This window comes from Euleptes europaea, chromosome 8 (assembly GCF_029931775.1).
Source record: "Euleptes europaea isolate rEulEur1 chromosome 8, rEulEur1.hap1, whole genome shotgun sequence".
In the NCBI taxonomy this organism is placed as follows: domain Eukaryota; kingdom Metazoa; phylum Chordata; class Lepidosauria; order Squamata; family Sphaerodactylidae; genus Euleptes; species Euleptes europaea.
In genome coordinates this window covers 15,676,781-15,695,765 of record NC_079319.1, presented here as the reverse complement: position 1 = coordinate 15,695,765, position 18,985 = coordinate 15,676,781, and the positions used below count along the sequence as shown (strand labels likewise).

The window sequence follows — 18,985 nt, the reverse complement described above, 5'->3', positions numbered from 1 at the left end:
GCAGAATTCTGCAGCTTGGCTATTACGGGGGGCGGGGAAATAGGAGGAGGAGGAGGAGGTGGAGCTGGTTTTTATATGCCAACTTCCTCTACCACTTAAGGAAGAATCAAAGCAACTTACAACCTCCTTCCCTTCCCCACAACAGACACCCTGTGAGGTAGGTGGGGCTGAGAGAGCTCTAAGAGAACTTAGGGTGACTGGCCCAAGGTCACCCAGCTGGCTTCATGTGGAGGAGTGGGGAAACCAACCCGGTTCACCAGATTAGAGTCTGCCACTCATGTGGAGGAGTGGGGGATTGTACCCGGAACTAGAGGGAGCACACATATTACTCCCATTGTGCAGGCACTTCACTGGCTGCCCAGCACTCATTGGGCTCAAGTTAAGGTATTAGTTATCACATACAAAGCCCTTCATGGCCTTACACCTTCATATCTGTGAGACCGCCTCTCCCCCTATGCTCAGAATGAGGACAACGTTCTCCTTCAAGAGGCTCACATCCAGGATGATACGCAGGACAAAAACACAGGATAACAACTATGAGAATTATAAACAAAACTTTGACAAAACAGGGTTCATTAACTATGCTAGTTTTGGCTCCAACCAACTGAAGATTTGGGGGAGTGAAGTTTCCATCATTTGGATTCTGCTCCACCATGACAGCTTCACTCATCAGAGCAGGGTCTTCTGCAGGTGCCAACTAGCAAATGGGCAAAATCAACAACTGCCCCTACACCTGCCTTCTCCATTGTGGATCCCACCTTGTACAGTGGCTGCCTGAGGAGGTGAGGAGGGCTCCCAGTCTCATGCTTTTCTGAAAACTATGCAAAACTGAATTATTCAAGAAGGCTTTTCTACACAGGCAACAGACTTACACTGCACTAAATGATTCACAAAGTTACTTAGCAAAATTATGGGGACTATGGTCTATACTATGTGTATAGGATGTGTATAGCTTGTTGAAACTAGGATCCTACTATGGTAGGGTTCCTAACCTCCAGGTACTAGCAAGAGATCTCCTGCTATTACAACTGATCTCCAGCCGATAAGAGATCAGTTCACCTGGAGAAAATGGCCACTTTGGCAATTGGACTCTATGGCATTGAAGTCCCGCCCTTCTTCAAACCCTGCCCTCCTCATGCCCCATCCCAAAAACGTCCTGCCGGTAGCAAAGAAAGACCTGGGAACCCTATACTATGGAATTTTGAATCATTTAATGTGCTATGTTAATACTTATGCTTTACTTCAGTTCTGTTTTTAGACTTCTGATTGGTTCTACAATGCTAATCCTATTGCATTGTTTATTGAATGTCCCATCCATCAATTGTATTGACTTACTCTGCGTAATCTGCTTTGATTCAAAGGAGAAAAGCAGACTATATATATCATAAATAAATAAGCTTCAAAGCTAACATTGTGGCAACATTGAAGATTGTTTAAAAGCTTGGTGCAATTATTGACATCCTTCCTAACATTACAAACTTACAGTGTGTTGGAAGTTGTAGAGTTCAACATTTTATTCTTTATATAGGCTTATCTCCAATGCCTTTACTGTAACTTATGTTAAATAACTACTGGAGGGATTTTACTTGGGACTTCCCCACTTTTTGGCTTTTGATGGAGGATGTTATATTCTGGAAAGGAATCAGTAAGTGGTTCTACTTAAACCCTTATTAAAGGATTTGCCTTTTATTATTTCCTCCTAAAACGTATCTTCTGAATGGCTGGTCAAAGATAATCTGACCCAAATATAATAAAAATGAATGACTACTATAAGATCATGTTTGTCTTGATCGTTGTGACCTTCCAATAGCCTCCTGAGACGATGAAAAATTTGACAGGAACGTGATTGGCTTTTGAAACCACCCATGCTGATTTTATGCTGTTCCGAGAAGAAGTCCAACACTTTTCACATTTACATGGCAATAGAAACAGAAAGCTAGGATCATCAGGAACCCAGTACAGAACCAACTTTGCCCAGTTGTAGAAAAGAGCAAGAGTCCAGTAGCACCTTAAAGACTAACAAAAATATTTTCTGGCAGGGTATGAGCTTTCGTGAACCACGAGCGTGGCTCACGAAAGCTCATACCCTGCCAGAAAATATTTTTGTTAGTCTTTAAGGTGCTACTGGACTCTTGCTCTTTTCTACTACTGCAGACAGACTAACACAGCTACCCACTGTGAATTTGCCCAGTTGTGTGAGCCTCCTTCTGCCCCACGATTAGGATTGCCAGCCTCCAGGTAGTAGCTGGAGATCTCCTGCTATTACAACTGATCTCCAGCTGATAGAGATCATTTCACCTGGAGAAAATGGCCGCTTGACAATCGGACTCTATGGCATTGAATTTGCTCCCCAAACCCCGCCCCCCTCAGGCTCCACCCCAAAAACCTCCCGCCGGTGGCAAAGAGGGACCTGTCAACCCTACCCACCATGGGCTCATCACCCTCTGCCATTCTGTCCGAGATCAGGCCACCTTCCCTGAGGCCTCAGAATGAGAAGGAGAGGGGGCATGCCTCCCAAATCCTCATCCTTCCCATGACTGGCTTCCTTTAGACTCTCCCTCATCCTTCTCTGTTAAAGGTGCCTTCCCTTTTATAGGATTCTCTGCCCCCACCTGCCCTGTATCCAGTCCCCTTCCCTTCACTCCACCTGGGAGGCTATAAAAGGAAAGGGAAGTGATCCCTGCTTCTCCCTGCCCTGGCTCTTCAGGGCTGCCTCTTATCCTCTCCCATCCTGGACTTCCCCAAACCCAGGCTTGACCTTGCCTTCCAACCATGACCCTCACAGCTTGTGCCTGGCTCCTGGCCTTTCTCACACAGGTGAGTCAGGCCTCTGGCTGACCTGAGCTCAGGCAGCCGTGGCGGGGGGTGGGGAAATCAGGGCTGGATGTTGGCTCCCAGAAAGACCATGCAGACTTTATATATGCTTGCACAAACTTGTCATTCCTTCCCCCTTTTTAATTTTATCATTTTAATTTTTTTTCTTCAAAATTTTTTAATATGCAACAACCCCTCTTTTCAATGTTAACAGCATTATAGCATCCCCGGTGCCCCCCCACACACACACACACATAATTCCCCTTATCACTCTGCAGCAAAGGGACTAGAAACTTAATTTTTTAGAATGAAAGCTGGGACTTCAGATTGATATAAAATTATAACAATATTTTAAAAACTGGAAAAGCTCCTGGTGGTAAGGGGGCATGGCCACTGTCATGGGACTGGGGCAGGAAAAGTATGGGGAAGCCATGTTTCCCAATGGGAAACCGCTTTTTGGCTCCCTTTAATCACCGCCATTTTTTTAGCACCCCCACCCCCCGAAAAGTACTAATATGGTATTTTTCGGGGGGTGGGGTTTGGTTCGGCTTTAGCTGAATGCGCACAGCTAATGGCTGCTTCTAAAAGTGGTCGCCTTGTATTTCTGTTCGCTCTCTGCCCCCATAAGGTTTAATGCAGCAAACACAGAGAACATGAGTCATGGTATCGCAACTCATCTGCTTAATTCCTATTTAATTTAATGGAGTAGGTTTTTTTGAGGGGCAGGGAAACTCATACTGCAATGATGGTATATACTATTCTTTCCTGAACTTTACTAGGGGGTGCAGGAGAAAGCTCTTGAATGGTTCTTTCAGCAGCAGTAACATTTTGGCCAGAGTACTTAGGAGCAGCCTGAATAACCCAGACTACCCTGAGCTGATTAGAGCTTGAAAGCTAAGCAGGGTCCATCCTGGTTACTAATTGGATGGGGGAGCACCAAAGAAGAGTGTGGTTGCTATGCCAAGGAAGGTAATAGTAAACTGACTCTACTAGGGTTGCCAGGTGGCTTGGAATGGCGGGCGATTGCTCACCAACCCATCAGCTGGCTTACAGCAAAGATTGCGCATGCGTGGCTGCAAGCAATGCAATCCCATCACTTCCGGTTTATTTCTGGAAACGCCGCAGTGTGAAGGGACGATTTACCACTCAAGTGGGGGTTTGAGAGGTAAATCGTCCCGCTGCGCTTCCGGAAGCAAGCTGGATGTGATGAGATCACGTCGCTCATGGCCGCGCATGCGATCCCCGCCCCAAAAATCTCCCGCCGGAGGAGGGGGGACCTGGTGACCCTAGCCTGTACTCATGTCTTGCATTGAAAACCCCATTAGGGGTTGCCATAAGTCAGTTGCGAACTGATAGCCTTTTATTATTATTACCTAGTTAGAGCCCAACCTATGGAATGGCCCACCTAGCTATGTGTGTGTAGATAAGTATATTTTCACCTTTGGTGGTAAAAGCCTAAAGTGGGAAAGAATTTCAGAGCATAAGCTAGGACATACAGCAGCAGTAACAGTATGAGGACAACGTTTTCCTTCAAGAGGCTCACATCCAGGATGATACGCAGGGCAAAAACATTGGGTAACAACTATGAGAATTATAAACGAAACTTTGACTAAACAGGGTTCATTAACTATGCTAGTTTTGGCTCCAACCAATTTAAGATTTGGGGGAGTGAAGTTTCCGTCATTTGGATTCTGTCCGTTATTTCTGCAGGGCATCGATTACTTCTCCTTCCCAAATGTTCAGGAAAGGAACCCGTGACCACTCAGTGAAAGAGACTAAAGCAGGGGTCCCCAACCTTTTTGAGCTTGCGGGCACATTTGGAATTCTGACATGGTGGGCGCAGTCACAAAATGGCTGCAACAAAATGGCTGCCACAAAAGGCGGAGCCAGCCACAAAACGATTGCCACAGCTGAACATCAGTCAAACAGTACACATACTTGTGCTGTGCTGTAGGTGCTGCCAAAGCCACATTTTAAAAAATCTGCACATTCAATCAGAGGCCTTGCTGGGCAAAAGCCCTATCTGGCTCTACCCACTTCCTAAAAACACATTGGGGACCCCTGGGCTAAAGTGTACCTGGGCACATGAAAGAGGCCATGACCATTCTCATGAGGTTTACAAAAGCAGGCAGCCCCCGTGCTATCCTACCTGTCTTTAAACATAGTTCATCAAAGTCAGCACAACAACTGGTGTAGCTCTTGCACAAGTTGTCACAACGGCATCCTGGAGGCTCAGCCTCTTGAAGTTCAAAGCATCTGTTTCTGCAGGATCCGGCAGAACTGACCAAGGGGGAATCTGATAAGACTGTGTGGGGGGAAAAAAAAGAAAGAAAGAGGACACCATGATTCAGGCAATCAGCGGGTGGCTAAAGATTGCTCAAACTACTACAGATTTGGTCATCAACAGCCTAAGTGCATTGTCCAATAGAAGAGGGAAAGGAAAAACGAGATAGATGGGTGAAGCCATATGTTTTCCAAACATTTGTTTCTTCGTTTTGATGTCATGAAGATTAATGCAAGAGAAGTTATTCATCCATGGCAATAGAAGCCAAGATTTGCATCGGCACCCCAGTTTTTAGGCCCAGAATTACACATAATGATATTGTGTGCAAAAATAAAAATGTAGTGAAATAAGACAGAAAGTTGAAAATTCTCTGGAAAAAAGAAGGGAGCATGAAAAGAGGAAAGGGTGTGGAGAATGAGGATCTAATGAGGGCGAATTCAAATATTGGTGAAAGGGATCAAGCCCCGCTGTCTTGATCTCAGTAGAAGTTTTGTCCAACCATTCCTAACTCAGAAGTAGGGTTGCCAACCTTCAGGTGGTGGCTGGAGATCTCCTGCTATTACAACTGATCTCCAGCAGATAGAGATCAGTTCACCGGGAGAAAATGGCCGCTTTGGAAATTGGACTCTATGGCATTGAAGTCCCTCCCCCCGCCAAACCTGGCCCTCCTCGGGCTCCGCCCCAAAATCTCCAGGTATTTCCCAACCCGGAGCTGGCAACCCTACTCACAAGAGGGAGAGGAGCAAAGTTACAATAAAAAGTGGACAATGGCTCCTTGTGGCGTTTTGTTCTGGTGTGCCCATAGTGGAAAAGACAACACTAGGAAGAAGCAGAGATGGGGATCAATTCTAAGTAAGTCTGCTCAGAAGTTAGTCCTGGGCTTTCTCCCAGGAAGCTGCAATTGTAAGATTTTTGCTTCTGTTGTTTGAAGCATCAAAACTGAGTTGAGACAAATGTGTTACGAGCATAAAAAGATCCCTGTTGGATCAGACCAATGGTGCATCTAGTCCAGCATCCTGTTCCACACAGTGGCCAACCAGTTCACCTGGAGGGCCAACAAACAGGCCATAGAGGGAAAGGTGGTCCTATGATGCTGCCTCTGGATACAAGGAAGTTCCTGTTAATGGCTACTAGCCATGTTGAGTAATAGGCCTGTCTTCCATGAGTTTGTCTAACCCTCCTCCCCTTTTAAAGCCATCTATGCCTGTGGCCATCAGTATCTCCACTAGCAACAAATTTCACAATTTAATTACTAATTGAGTAAAGAAGTATTACCCATCAACTTCATGGGGTGTCCCCAAGTTCAGGTTTTATGCAAGAGGAAGAAAATAGTCTCTCTCTACCACATTCTCCATCCCGTGAATAATTTTATAAAACTCAATCATGCCTATCCCTTGATTGTCTTTTTTCTAACCTGAAAAGACTGAGACTCTTCAGCCATTTCTCATAGGAAAGATGCTCCAAGCCTATGGTTGCCAGCTCTGGGTTGGGAAACACCTGGAGAGTGGAGCCTGAGGAGGGTGGGGTTTGGGGAGGGGAGGGCCTTCAATGCCATAGAGCTCAATTGCCAAAATGGCCATTTTCTTCAGGGGAACTGATCTCCGTCACCTGAAGATCAGTTGTAATAGCGGGAGATCTCCAGCCACCACCTGGAGGTTGGCAACCTTATCAAAGCCATTGATCCTCTTGGTTGAACCATCGATCATCTTCTGGGCTTTTTCCAGCTTTGCAATATCCATTTTGAGATACGGCAATCAGAACAGCACACCATACTCCAAAAGCAGACACGCTATTGAGTGATGGGTAGGTCAGAATAAGGGCAGACAGTATCCTCTGTGACTCCAGTACATAGGAACAAAGTAATCTGGCTGCAATCAACCCTCACCTGAAGATCAGTTGTAATAGCGGGAGATCTCCAGCCACCACCTGGAGGTTGGCAACCTTATCAAAGCCATTGATCCTCTTGGTTGAACCATCGATCATCTTCTGGGCTTTTTCCAGCTTGGCAATATCCATTTTGAGATACGGCAATCAGAACAGCACACCATACTCCAAAAGCAGACACGCTATTGAGTGATGGGTAGGTCAGAATAAGGGCAGACGGTATCCTCTGTGACTCCAGTACATAGGAACAAAGTAATCTGGCTGCAATCAACCCTCTTTTCTTGGGATGTTGTGTTTATGAGGTCCGTGAATTTTATTCTCTCTTTTTTTTTTTTACATTTTACTATTTCCTCAAAGGAGTAAACGGCAGCAGTTCATTACATTGACTTTCCTTTTTTAGGGTTGCCAGCTCTGGGTTGGGAAGTAACTGGAGATTTTGGGGCGGAGCCCGAGGAGGGCCAGGTTTGGCGGGGGGAGGGTTTGAGGAGGGGAGGGACCTCAGCAGGGCATAATGCCATAGACTCCACTCTCCAAAGCAGCCATTTTCTCCAGATGAATTGATCTCTGTCAGCTGGAGATCAGTTGTAATCCCAGGAGATCTCCAGCCACCACCTGGAGGTTGACAACCCTAACCTTTTTACAGGTACAAAACATTTATCAGGGCCACATTTTGTGCAGCAGAAGAGATCCAGGATCAGATCTCTCAATCCATAATATAAAAAGTAAAGAAGGAAATAGGGAGGGCGCGCGCATGCGGCCGTGCCGACGCGATCAAGTCACTTCCGGTGTACACCTGGAAGTGCCGCATCGCAAGGGGCCTTTTACCACTCAAACTCCCAGTAAACGGCCCCTTGCAATGCGGCACTTCTGGGTTTAAACCAGAAGTGATGTGGCTCTGCGGGCAGGCACACGTTGCCCACCAACCCTCAGCTGGTCAGCGGGCAGCCAGGTGGATTGGCGGAGGGGGGTTGTCTGCCACCACCTGGCACTTGGCAATCCTAGGTAAACCTGGAGGTGACGTAATCACATCACGCACTGCCAGATCGCTGCCTTAGCCCCACCCCAAAAACCTCCCTCTGGTGGAGAGAAGGGACCTGGAAACCCTAGCCATAGTACTGAAGCAGGAGGGTTAATTCTCCCCCTAGCCTTTTCCCGGAACGAAATCACAAACCTCTATCCCAAGCTTCTATTAAGACAAACATAGTTCATCTGTATATTTTACACAACCACTAAGGTTGACCTTGGCCCGTCACTCTCACTCAGACTACACAGGGTTTTTGCAAAGATAAACGGAAGGAGGAGAGTATCATGTGTTTGTGTTAAATATAAACAGACAATTTCCAAGATGGTAATTCTGTAGTGTGACCAACTTGAACCTGATGGAGGGGGGAGCTTAGAGTTGCCAACCTCCAGGTGGTGGTTGGAGATCTCCTGCTATTATGACTGATCTCCAGTCGATAGAGATCAGTTCACCTGGAGAAAATGACCACTTTGGCAATTGGACTCTATGGCATTGAAGTCCCTCTCCTCATCAATCCCCGCCCTTCTCAGGCTCTGCCCCCAAAATCTCCAGTTATTTCCCAATCTGGAGCTGGCAACCCTAGGGGAGCTATACTTCTAATTATACTAACAGCTATACTTCTACTAAATTCATACTTTTATAAAGTTACAGTACCATAATGCGCGAGATTACTGTTTTCTCCATCTTCCTATTGCAGATTATTTCTTCTAATATAAAATGTCCAGATCTGCATCAGTCCTACGGTTGCCAACCTCCAGGTGGGGCCAGAAGATCTCCTGGGATCACAACTGATCCCCAGACTACAGTTCCCCTGGAGAAAAAGGCTGCTTTGGAGGGTGAACTCTATGGCATCATACTCACTAAGGTCCCTCCCCTCCCAAAACCCTGCCTTCCCCAGGCTCCATTCCTCAAATTGCTAGGAATTTCTTAACCCAGAGTTGGCAACCTGGATTTCAATCTACTAATCAAACCCAGACATATATATATAGTAGTGATTTGGGGGCTCTAGGTCCCAAGTTTAACTGCCTGCCTGGGATTGTAAAGGTGGGGAGGAGGCTGAATGTTTGGGCTGCACGTGAGTTGAGGGATCAATAGTTATAGACGTTCGTGTTGGGGGGGGCTGAATTCCTAAAACGTTGGTTACAAAACTAGTCATGCAGTTATCCTAATCAATCTTATTGAGGCTACTGGAGAAGTCCTATTTTTCTTTTTAAGTCTATGAAGCCACTGCCATAGGAAGGGAGGGGCCATGGCTCAGTGGTAGAGCATCAACAAGAGCATACTTAGGAGGGAAAAACCATTTCAAGCTGATATTTCTGCTTCTTATTTTGCCAAACACCAAATTTGTTAACACTGCCTAGGCTTTGGTCAACGTGACAACCCTACATGATATGCAAAAGAATGTATCTATTAGAGAGCACCCATCAATTGGGATGAGCTTCCACCAAGAACAAATTTGTGAACTACTTTTGCAGAACAGTTGTGACCACAAAGATATTTCCCAGTGTATGACTCTCATACCATACCAGTAAAGTATGAATGTTTTGATCATGTGTGTATTTCCCCAAGCTAGACTCAGTAGTCCCTAATGGGGACATGAGTCTTGGAAGTATTCACATGATCTAGGCTACCCACACGGCTGAGGCATCCTCAAATCACCCATGTAGCATAGGAAGTAGTCTTTTAGAAACATCCATCAATCAAAGATAATATTTGAATGGCATTTCAAGTACATTTGTTATGTACAACTGTCACCTTTTTAAAAGGAAATCAAACCGAGCTCCACCTTTCTAGTACACAAACATGTTCCTGAACTACAGCATGGATTTCAAGCCAGATGCTTCGGATCAACCGATTTTCTAGCATGAGTTCTAGGATGCCTTTGGCTCTACCATAAACAATGCAAAACGAAAGGTATGAGCAGGCAGAAAGCCAATTCCGTGTCCCTTTCTCTTACCCTCGCTAGCCCTGTGGTTTGTTTAGTTCATCATGGAGCACAATTGAGGAATGAAATTTTCAGTGTTAAGTGAAAGGAGGAAGGAAAAGGATGGAGTCCTTTTAGTGATAATGTCTCCTTTTCACCATTGATTTCTATGGTACCATAGGACCTTGCATGTACAAGGTCCTGGGTTCAATCTCTGGTGTCTTCAGTTAAAAGAACATCCTCCCAAGAAATAACTGGGAAAGCTACTTCTAGACCGAAGAAACAATGTTAGGCCAGGTCAACTAGCAGTCTGACTCTATGAGGAGGAGGAGAAAGAAGAAGGGGAAGAAGAAAGAAGGGAAAAAGGGAAGAAGAGAGAAGAAGGGGGAGGAGGAAGGAAGGAGGAGGGAGGAAGAAGGAGGAGGAGGAAAAGAAGGAGAGTTGGTTTTTATATGCCGAATTTCTCTATCACTTAAGGAAGAATCAAACTGCCTTACAATCACCTTTCACTCCCCGCAACAGACACCCTGTGAGGTAGGTGAGGCTGAGAGAGTGTGACTAGCCCAAGGTCATCCTGCTGGCTTCATGTGTAGGGCTTTCATGAGTTTTCACAGCTACATGGGTTTTCACAGAATGCCATGAAATTTAGTTTTGCTTACCAGCCTCGGTTAGTTCTGCCTAGTATTGGTTTGTTTTGCTTGATTTGGCCAGAAGAAGTCAAAATTGCAACATAAAACACGCGCGATATGAATAATGCTGAGCAGCACAGTGTTCTGTAACACTGCACAGGATAAAATCAAGGACAATGCTAAGTCTGTGATTTTTTTTAGGAATAAGGACACTGCTGACCCAATCTACAGCATTCTGCAAAATGCAGAAAGGAGGACAAGGTCAGCATGCACTGCATTAAAGCAATACACAGCACCAGCTTTCCGTAAATACTAAATACTCTGTTTATTTCCAAGCAGCAGAGATTACTGTTTGCACACAGGCATATTTAGAAGGAACTGAGATCAGAGCCCCCATTCTGTTAGGGAAACAGAGGGGGCAGAGCTAAATGTATTTACAGTGTAATCCTAAACAGCGTGGCATTCTTTTGAACCCACTGATTTCAATCAATGTGGAAGGATGCAGCTCAGTTTAGGATTGCACTGAAAGTGACACAATGCCACTACACATCTGGTAACCATGAAAGCACAAGTTTAGACAACTAATGTAGAGCCCATAGGTAACAAGTCATGATTATGGAGAGAAAAGTCTGTTCACACCTTCCTTTCTACCTGTCCCCCCACCCCAGTTATAAGAGCCGTCACCTTATATTAAGTGTCATTGGCAAGCCAGAAGATCACAGTCTACAGTAGCTTGCAGAATCGGTAAAACTACATTATATGAATACATGAAGCTGCCTTATACTGAATCAGACCATCAGTTCATTATCATAGAATCATAAAGTTGGAAGGGACCACCAGGGTCATCTAGTCCAACCCCCTTGCACAATGAAGGAATTCACAACTACCTCCCCCCCATACCCCCAGTGACCCCTACTCCATGCCCAGAAAATGGCCAAGGTGCCCTCCCTCTCATGATCTGCCTAAGTTCATAGAATCAGCATTGCTGGCAAATGGCCATCTAGCCTCTGCTTAAAAACCTCCAGGGAAGAAGAGTTCGCCACCTCCCGAAAAAGCCTGTTCCACTGAGGAACTGCTCTAACTGTTAGAAAATTCTTCCTAATGTCTAGACGGAAACTCTTCTGATTTAATTTCAACCCGTTGGTTCTGGTACAACCTTTTGGTGCAACAGAAAACAACTAGGCACCATCCTCTGTATAACAGAGCTTCAAGTACTTGAAGATGGTTATCATATCACCTCAATCTCATCAGGCTAAACATACCTAGCTCCTTCAACGTTTCCTCATAGGACTTGGTCTCCAGACCCTGTACCATCTTTGTTGCCCTCCTCCTTTGTTGCAATATCATTTGTTCCCACATGAATGAGCAAGAAGGGGTAATAATCTGTGGGCTTGATGAGTCTTCCTATCCTTTCTGTCACATTAAGGTCAGCATTGTCCACTCAGACTGGCAGCAGCTCTCCAGGGTGTCAGGCAAAGGTCTTTCACATCCCCTGCGACCTGATCCTTTCCTTTTTTTAAAGTGAAGTTGCCAGGATTGAACCGGGGACTTTCTGCATACCAGGCAGATGCTCAGCCACCGAGCCACAGCCCATCTGCAGTCTATACAGGTTGCTGCAGCCCAGATCTGCATACGTCCAATATACGCATTGCATTGCTCATGGAGTGACCAGAGCAGTCCTGAACAGCCACAGGTAACATTTGGATCCCTCTTAGAATAGCAGCCTGAATAGCCCAGACTAGCTCAAACTCATCAGAGCTCAGAAGCTAAGCAGGGTCAGCCATGGTTAGTACTTGGATGGAAAACTGCCAGGACAAACCAAGGTTGTCTGCATGGGAAGGCAATGGCAAACCCCCTCTGCCTATCCCTTGCACTGAAAGACCCATGAGGAGGAGTCACCATGAGTCAGTTGCCACTTGACGGCACTTAATTATAAGCTCTAACTTGGGTAGTCCAGGCTAGCCTGATCTTGTCAGATCTCGGAAGCTAAGCAGGATCAGCCCTGGGTAGTACTTGGATGGGAGACCACCAAGTAAGACCTGGGCTGCTATGCAGAGGAAGGCAAGGGTGGTCATCTCTTGCCTTGAAAACCCCATGGGTTGGTGGCTACTTGACGGCGCTCCTTTATTAGGGTAGTCTGCATTCAGAAATCAGTGAAAAAGGGAGAAAGAGTAGATTTCCAAAGCAGTCTGTTCCCAACTGCAGCCTGGCTGTTTAACAACTCTGGCTATGTGTTTGGAATTTGTAAGTACTACATCTAACACCTGCAAGGAGGATGGGAGCCCATGTTTCACAACACAGAGAGAAAACGTTTTCTGTTAGAACAGAAAGCAGCTGGATCAGACAGAAAAAATGGATGCCAAGTCCTTAAATGCACAAGGACAAAACTCAGCAGAGGTGTAAGAAGAGGTCTTGTGCAGCTGAGTTCCAGCTCACCATTGCTACGCACCATCTGCGTCTTCCATTACTAACAACAGGAATCATATGTGCTTATCAAAGCTGAAGCCTTTGATGGGAGCATTTGTTACCACTTAAAACTTCAGCTATCCAGCATAACGGCAGATCCTTCTTTCCCACAGCCCATAGTTCAGCGTTGCCATTTACGAAAGTGAAACACAAGGGCTTTCTCATCTCACATTCGGTACATCCTGTTTCCATTACTTTTGATACGTTAGAAACAACTTCGGGGAGGAAAGCAGGCGTGCACGCACAGAGATACGTATGTCCGTTTGTCCATTCTGTGGTCACTACAATACAGCCAACGTCTTGGCTGCCGTTGCAGTCCTCAAAATGTAAACAGGCTTTGTACTATAACCAAGAAGAAATGCTACAGAATAAATAGGGCACCTATAAGAGGCATTTTTGTTCACCCCACGAGGGACATCAAATGTTAAGGAGGCTAGAATCATCAGGCTGTTTATCCAAATAATTACCATGCTGTCCTAAGCAAGGTCTGATTGCTATAATCTGTGTTTAAAAAAAAAAAACCCGTTCAGTGCCCCATTTATTAAGGAAAACAGATCACGCTAAGTGGCTGCAGGTTTTTCAGCTTCATCGCTGGATTGCTTTTTGTAAAACACTCCTTCATAATTCATTAAATCGACTCACAGCCTTCCTTTCTTGTCTCAGAGGAAGGAACTGCAGTACAAGCCAAGGATACTGAAGAACATCGACTTCCCTTTCTGGATCAGACTGAAAAGGTCCGGGGGGGGGGGTCTTTGCATTTCATTGCATGAAGCACCTCCAGCCTGATGGCTCTGGAGAGGTCACAAACAGGGCATGAACCTCCATGTTCAGAGGCAGTGTTCTGCCAGATGGCAGGTTCTGGGAGCAAGTCACGTAGGAGAGACATTGCACACCGCACACCATGTAGCGGCAAGCTGCATAGATTATAATCCTTCCTTCCCATGTTTTGCTCTGACCCAGATAGCCCAGGCTAGCCTGATCTCATAGAATCATAGAGTTGGAAGGGACCACCAGGGTCATCTAGTCCAACCCCCTGCACAATGCAGGAAATTCACAACTACCTCCCCCACACACACCCAGTGACCCCTACTCCATGCCCAGAAGATGGCCAAGATGCTCTCCCTCTCATCATCTGCTTAAAGTCATAGAATCAGCATTGCTGACAGATGGCCATCTAACCTCGTCTTAAAAACCTCCAGGGAAGGAGAGCTTACCACCTCCCGAGGAAGCCTGTTCCACTGAGGAACCACTCTAACTGTTAGAAAGTTCTTCCTAATGTCTAGATATAGACTCTTCTGATTTAATTTCAACCCGCTGGTTCTGGTCCAACCTTCTGGGGCAACAAAAAACAACTCGGCACCCTCCTCTATATGACAGCCCTTCAAGTACTTGAAGAAGATCTGTCAGATCTCAAAAGCTAAGCAGGGTTGACCGGATTAGTACTTGGATGGGAGACTACCAAGAAAGTCCAGGGCTGCTATGCAGAGGCAGGCAGTGGCAAAACACCTGCGTTCATCTCGACTTGCAAACCCAACCGGGTCGCCATAAGTCAGCTGTGACTTGCCTGCACTTTCCACCACTACCCCCTTCCCACGTTGCTCATCCGAAACACGCTGAAGGCTGCATCCTGACAACATCTCTTTCTCTGTCCCTCTTAATTTAAAAAGGATGAGCAGTTAAGTACCCAGTAAGGAGCATCTGCTTGGGGCGGACTGGCTATTTACCTTACAGAAGAAGAAGAAGAGTGGGTTTTTATATGCTGACTTTCTCTAACACTTAAGGAAGACTCAAACCGGGTTACAATCACCGTCCCTTCCCCTCCCCACAACAGACACCCTGTGAGGCAGACAGGCCTGAGAGAGTGTGACTAGCCCAAGGTCACCCTGCTGGCTTCATGTGGAGGAGTGGGGAAACAAATCCAGTTCACCAGATTAGCCTCCACTGCTCATGTGCAGGAGAGGGGAACCAAACCCGGTTCTCCAGATCAGAGTCCACCACTCCAAGGGAAATTTCCCCGGTGGGCCACTGCCCTGGAGGGCCGTTGGTGGCCAGAAGCCGGCATAACCAATCTCTGCCGGAGTGTCAGGGGCCAACTTGGCTCTGACCCTTCATCAGCAATGGTCATTGGTGTCAGTCCACCTTTCCCCGCACTGCTGCCAGTTTTCAGGAGGGAGCAACGAGTATTAACCCGTTCTTTGCACCACCGCGTGACTCCTGCACTGCTGCAGAGGGCACTCAGCTTGGGTCACTCCAGGGTCATTTTCACTTCCCAGGGCACGCCTCCCTCTGCGCCACGCAAATAACAGTGTTAAAACTGAACACCTGCTTTCTCCCCCATCCCGCCCGGTCCCCTTACTCTGCTAACAGTCTGCCGTCTGCTGTTCAGAAGCCAACAGGACCCGCAAATACACCAGAAAAACTCATTTCCATCCCGATATACCCCTCCGACCAACAACTGCACAGTTTTACATGGGGGGTGGGGGGGTCACAGTAGTGGTGTTTAAAAGCAAGCCCTATGAAAATTGCTTGCCTTTCTTATTACAGGCCAGAGATTCTCAAGGGAGAAAGCAGTTTAATCGGGGTGTTTAAAAAACCCTCGACCTAAACCCCCACATCCTAAATCACTGCCCCTGAATACGCCTGCATCTCCCTTTCCCACACACACACACACACCCATCAGAAGTAAATAGATAACTTAATGTAATCCTTGAAGGTCAACACACTCTGGATTTTCCACATAACCTTTGCTATACTCCAGAACTGAAAAAGCAAACAGTAAAACTACATCTTTGGAGCCATTTGTAATCTCTCCCCCCCCCCAATACACACACACACACACCCCGAATCTCCTCCATGCAAAAAGGGTTATGAAACGGGACAGCTTGGGGTCATTTTCCCATACCTGAGAACAAGGTGTCTTCGCCAACCCCAGAACGCCGAAACCGATTGGCTGTAAATCCAATGCAGATGTTTACCCCAACAGCAAAAGTGAACAAGGATATTAGCTGGAAACAGAGAGACAGCGAGGGGGGGGGGAGAGAGAGAGAGAGCGCAACGGTAAGTACATGAAAGACATCAGGGGCCAGTATTTCTTTTTTTTTTAAAAAAGAGGGACAACCAACCTTTATGATTAAAATAGAAAATAACCTGCTATTTAATGTTCCCTGTTTGCCACCAACCCTACTACTGGAACACCAAATGACAGAGTCCCAACTTCAGAAGGGGATTTATGAATAAAACATCTTGCATGGAAAATTCAAACATCTCTTTTCATCCTGCCAGGGAGGTCTTTTTTTTTTTTTTAACCCTCAGGAGACATCAGTGGCTCCTCCTCAAAAATAAAAAAAAAAGGGGGAGAGGGGGGAAAAAAAGAGAGAGGAAACCCCGCTCCTACCTGATGGAATTGCAAAGAGTTTTTCTTAGCCATATTAAGAGGATTCTTGAAAAGCCTGCGGTGTGGGCGCTTTTTCCCTTTAAACTGAGCGGAGGGCTCTCGGTTTGCTGGGCTCCTTCTATTAGCTGCAGCTAATCCCACCTGGCGAGGTTGACAGACTCGATTTGATTTGTCCAGGGGGAGATTTCATCATGTTCCACTCTCAAATCGCAGCTCTCGTGTGCAAGAAGCCGAAGGCATCATCCTTCTGGCTTTCCCCTCCCCCCCTCCAAACACACACACACACACACACACACACACACACACACGCTTTCATGTGGTTTCCTTTGGCAACACAAGGGTTTCTTCTGTTACTGTAACCCACGAAACAGTTCATGCTCGTTTTGTTCTTCTCGCTCGCGGAGTAAGATTTCGAGAGAGGAACCAAATGGGTGCATTTTTGTTTTCATTCTGTTAAAAACATCATGAAAAGGCCTCGCGAACTGCAGCATTTTTATTTTTAATGCTATATTTCAAAATGTTTCTCGACCTGGAACACAAGAGCCTTTTAAGCAGCCCAGCGTGGCGACCGGACTCTGGTGGTGTCGTTACCAAAATGAGTTGCAGCGCCACATGAATACACACTAGCCCTGTTCGCAAGTTTCTGTGAGTACACGTGTTTCCCTGCATGCACATGTGCACATCCGTGAGAATGTGTACATCGTTGTAAGAATGAGACGACACATGTTCACTTTGCAAATGAAACCAGGGACCAGTACCTGGATAAATGTGTGGTTTCAATCACATGTTCATCTGTACATGCACTGAATGTAACATGAGAATAGTATGTGTAAAGTGCTGTCAAGTCGCAGCTGGCTTCTGGGGACCCCATAGGGTTTTCAAGGCAAGAGATGAACAGAGGCGGTTTGCCACTGCCTTTCTCTGCATAGCGACCCTGGTATTCTTTGGTGGTCTCCCATATAACCACAAATATAAAGAAAAATTAAGTGTACACTGTACATGGAAATCCTGTTCACAAGTTACAGTGAATGCATATATATCCCTCCATGTACATCCATTTGTAAGAAAGAGGCAACACATGTTACCTTTACAAATGAAACCAGGGACCAGTACCTGGATAAATATGTTGTTTCAATCACATATTCAGCTGTACATGCACTAGATGTAACATGAGAATTATCACATATATAAAGTAAAATCAAGTGTACACTCAGGGTGGCCAACCACCAGGTACTAGCTGGAGATCTCCTGCTATTACAACTGATCTCCAGCCAATAGAGATTGGTTCACCTGGAGAAAATGGCCGCTTTGGCAATTGGACTCTATGGCATTGAAGTCCCTCCCCTCTCCAAACCCTGCCCTCCTCAGGCACCGCCCCAAAAACCTCCCGCCAGTGGTGAAGAAGGAATGGCAACCCTATGTACACTGTACATGGAAGCCTGTTCACAAGATACAGTGAATGACTGTACAATCCATGTATACTGTACACCCTGATTTTTCTTTATACATAAAGTATTTCTCATGTTACATTCAGCGCACGTGCAGATGAGCATGTGATTGAAAAAACACATATATCCAAGGTACTGGTTCCCTGGTTTCATTTGTAAAGTGAACACACTCTGGCTGTTTCTTGTAAACAGATGTATGCATGTTTAGTGTAAATTGTGGACAGGGTTTGTGAATGCACCAATAACTTGCTTGTATGTGCATGCATCTGTTTGTGAGAAAGAGCTGACAAGCATTCACTTTACAAATTAAACCGGTACCTGGATAAATGTGGGGTTTAAATCAAGCATTGAGCTGTATATAATATGAGAATTACTCAACACTAGGCTTAGGGTTGCCACCAGCTCTGGGTTGGGAATTAAAATGGCAAATGAGATTCAATGTGAGTAAGTGTAAAGTGATGCATATTGGGGCAAAAAATCCCAACTTCACATAAACACTGATGGGATCTCTGCTGGCAGCGACAGACCAAGAAAGAGATCTTGGGGTGGTAGTGGATAGCTCAATGAAGATGTCAACCCAGTGTGCGGCTGCTGTAAAAAAGGCAAATTCCATGCTGGCCATAATTAGACGAGGAATAGAGAATAAAACTGCTGATATCATACTGCCCTTGTACAAATCTATGGTGAGACCACACTTGGAATACTGTGTACAGTTCTGGTCACCACACCTAAAAAAGGATATTACAGAGCTTGAGAAGGTGCAGAAAAGAGCAACCAAAATGATTAGGGGACTGGAGCAACTGTCCTATGAAGAGCGGTTAAGACGCTTAGGGCTGTTTAGCTTGGAAAGAAGGCGGCTAAGGGGAGACATGATAGAGGTCTATAAAATTATGCATGGTTTGGAGAGAGTGGACAGGGAGAAGTTTTTCTCCCTCTCCCATGATACTAGAACACGGGGTCATCTGCTAAAGCTGGAGGGCGAGAGATTCAAAACAGATAAAAGGAAATATTTTTTCACACAACGCATAGTTAAATTGTGGAACTCCCTGCCCCAGGATGTGGTGATGGCTGCCAGCTTGGAGGGCTTTAAGAGGGGAGTGGACATATTCGTGGAGGAAAGG

General features: G+C 45.9%; 1 protein-coding gene across 3 annotated transcripts in view; it reads right to left on the bottom strand.

The window, feature by feature from the left end:
- ENPP2 (ectonucleotide pyrophosphatase/phosphodiesterase 2) overlaps positions 1-16,499 on the bottom strand; it is an 80,525-nt gene extending 64,026 nt beyond the window's left edge. For 2 of the 3 annotated variants that reach the window (XM_056854123.1, XM_056854120.1), the window contains exons 1-3: positions 16,417-16,499; positions 15,925-16,027; positions 4,964-5,119 (exon numbers count right to left, since the gene is read on the bottom strand). In XM_056854123.1, coding sequence (XP_056710101.1) covers positions 4,964-5,119; positions 15,925-16,027; positions 16,417-16,449 — 292 coding nt within the window. In that variant the 5' untranslated portion in view covers positions 16,450-16,499. The remainder of the gene's footprint in view (positions 1-4,963; positions 5,120-15,924; positions 16,028-16,416) is intronic. The other variant, XM_056854122.1, reaches the window with a different exon arrangement.
- Positions 16,500-18,985: the final 2,486 nt, after the last annotated feature.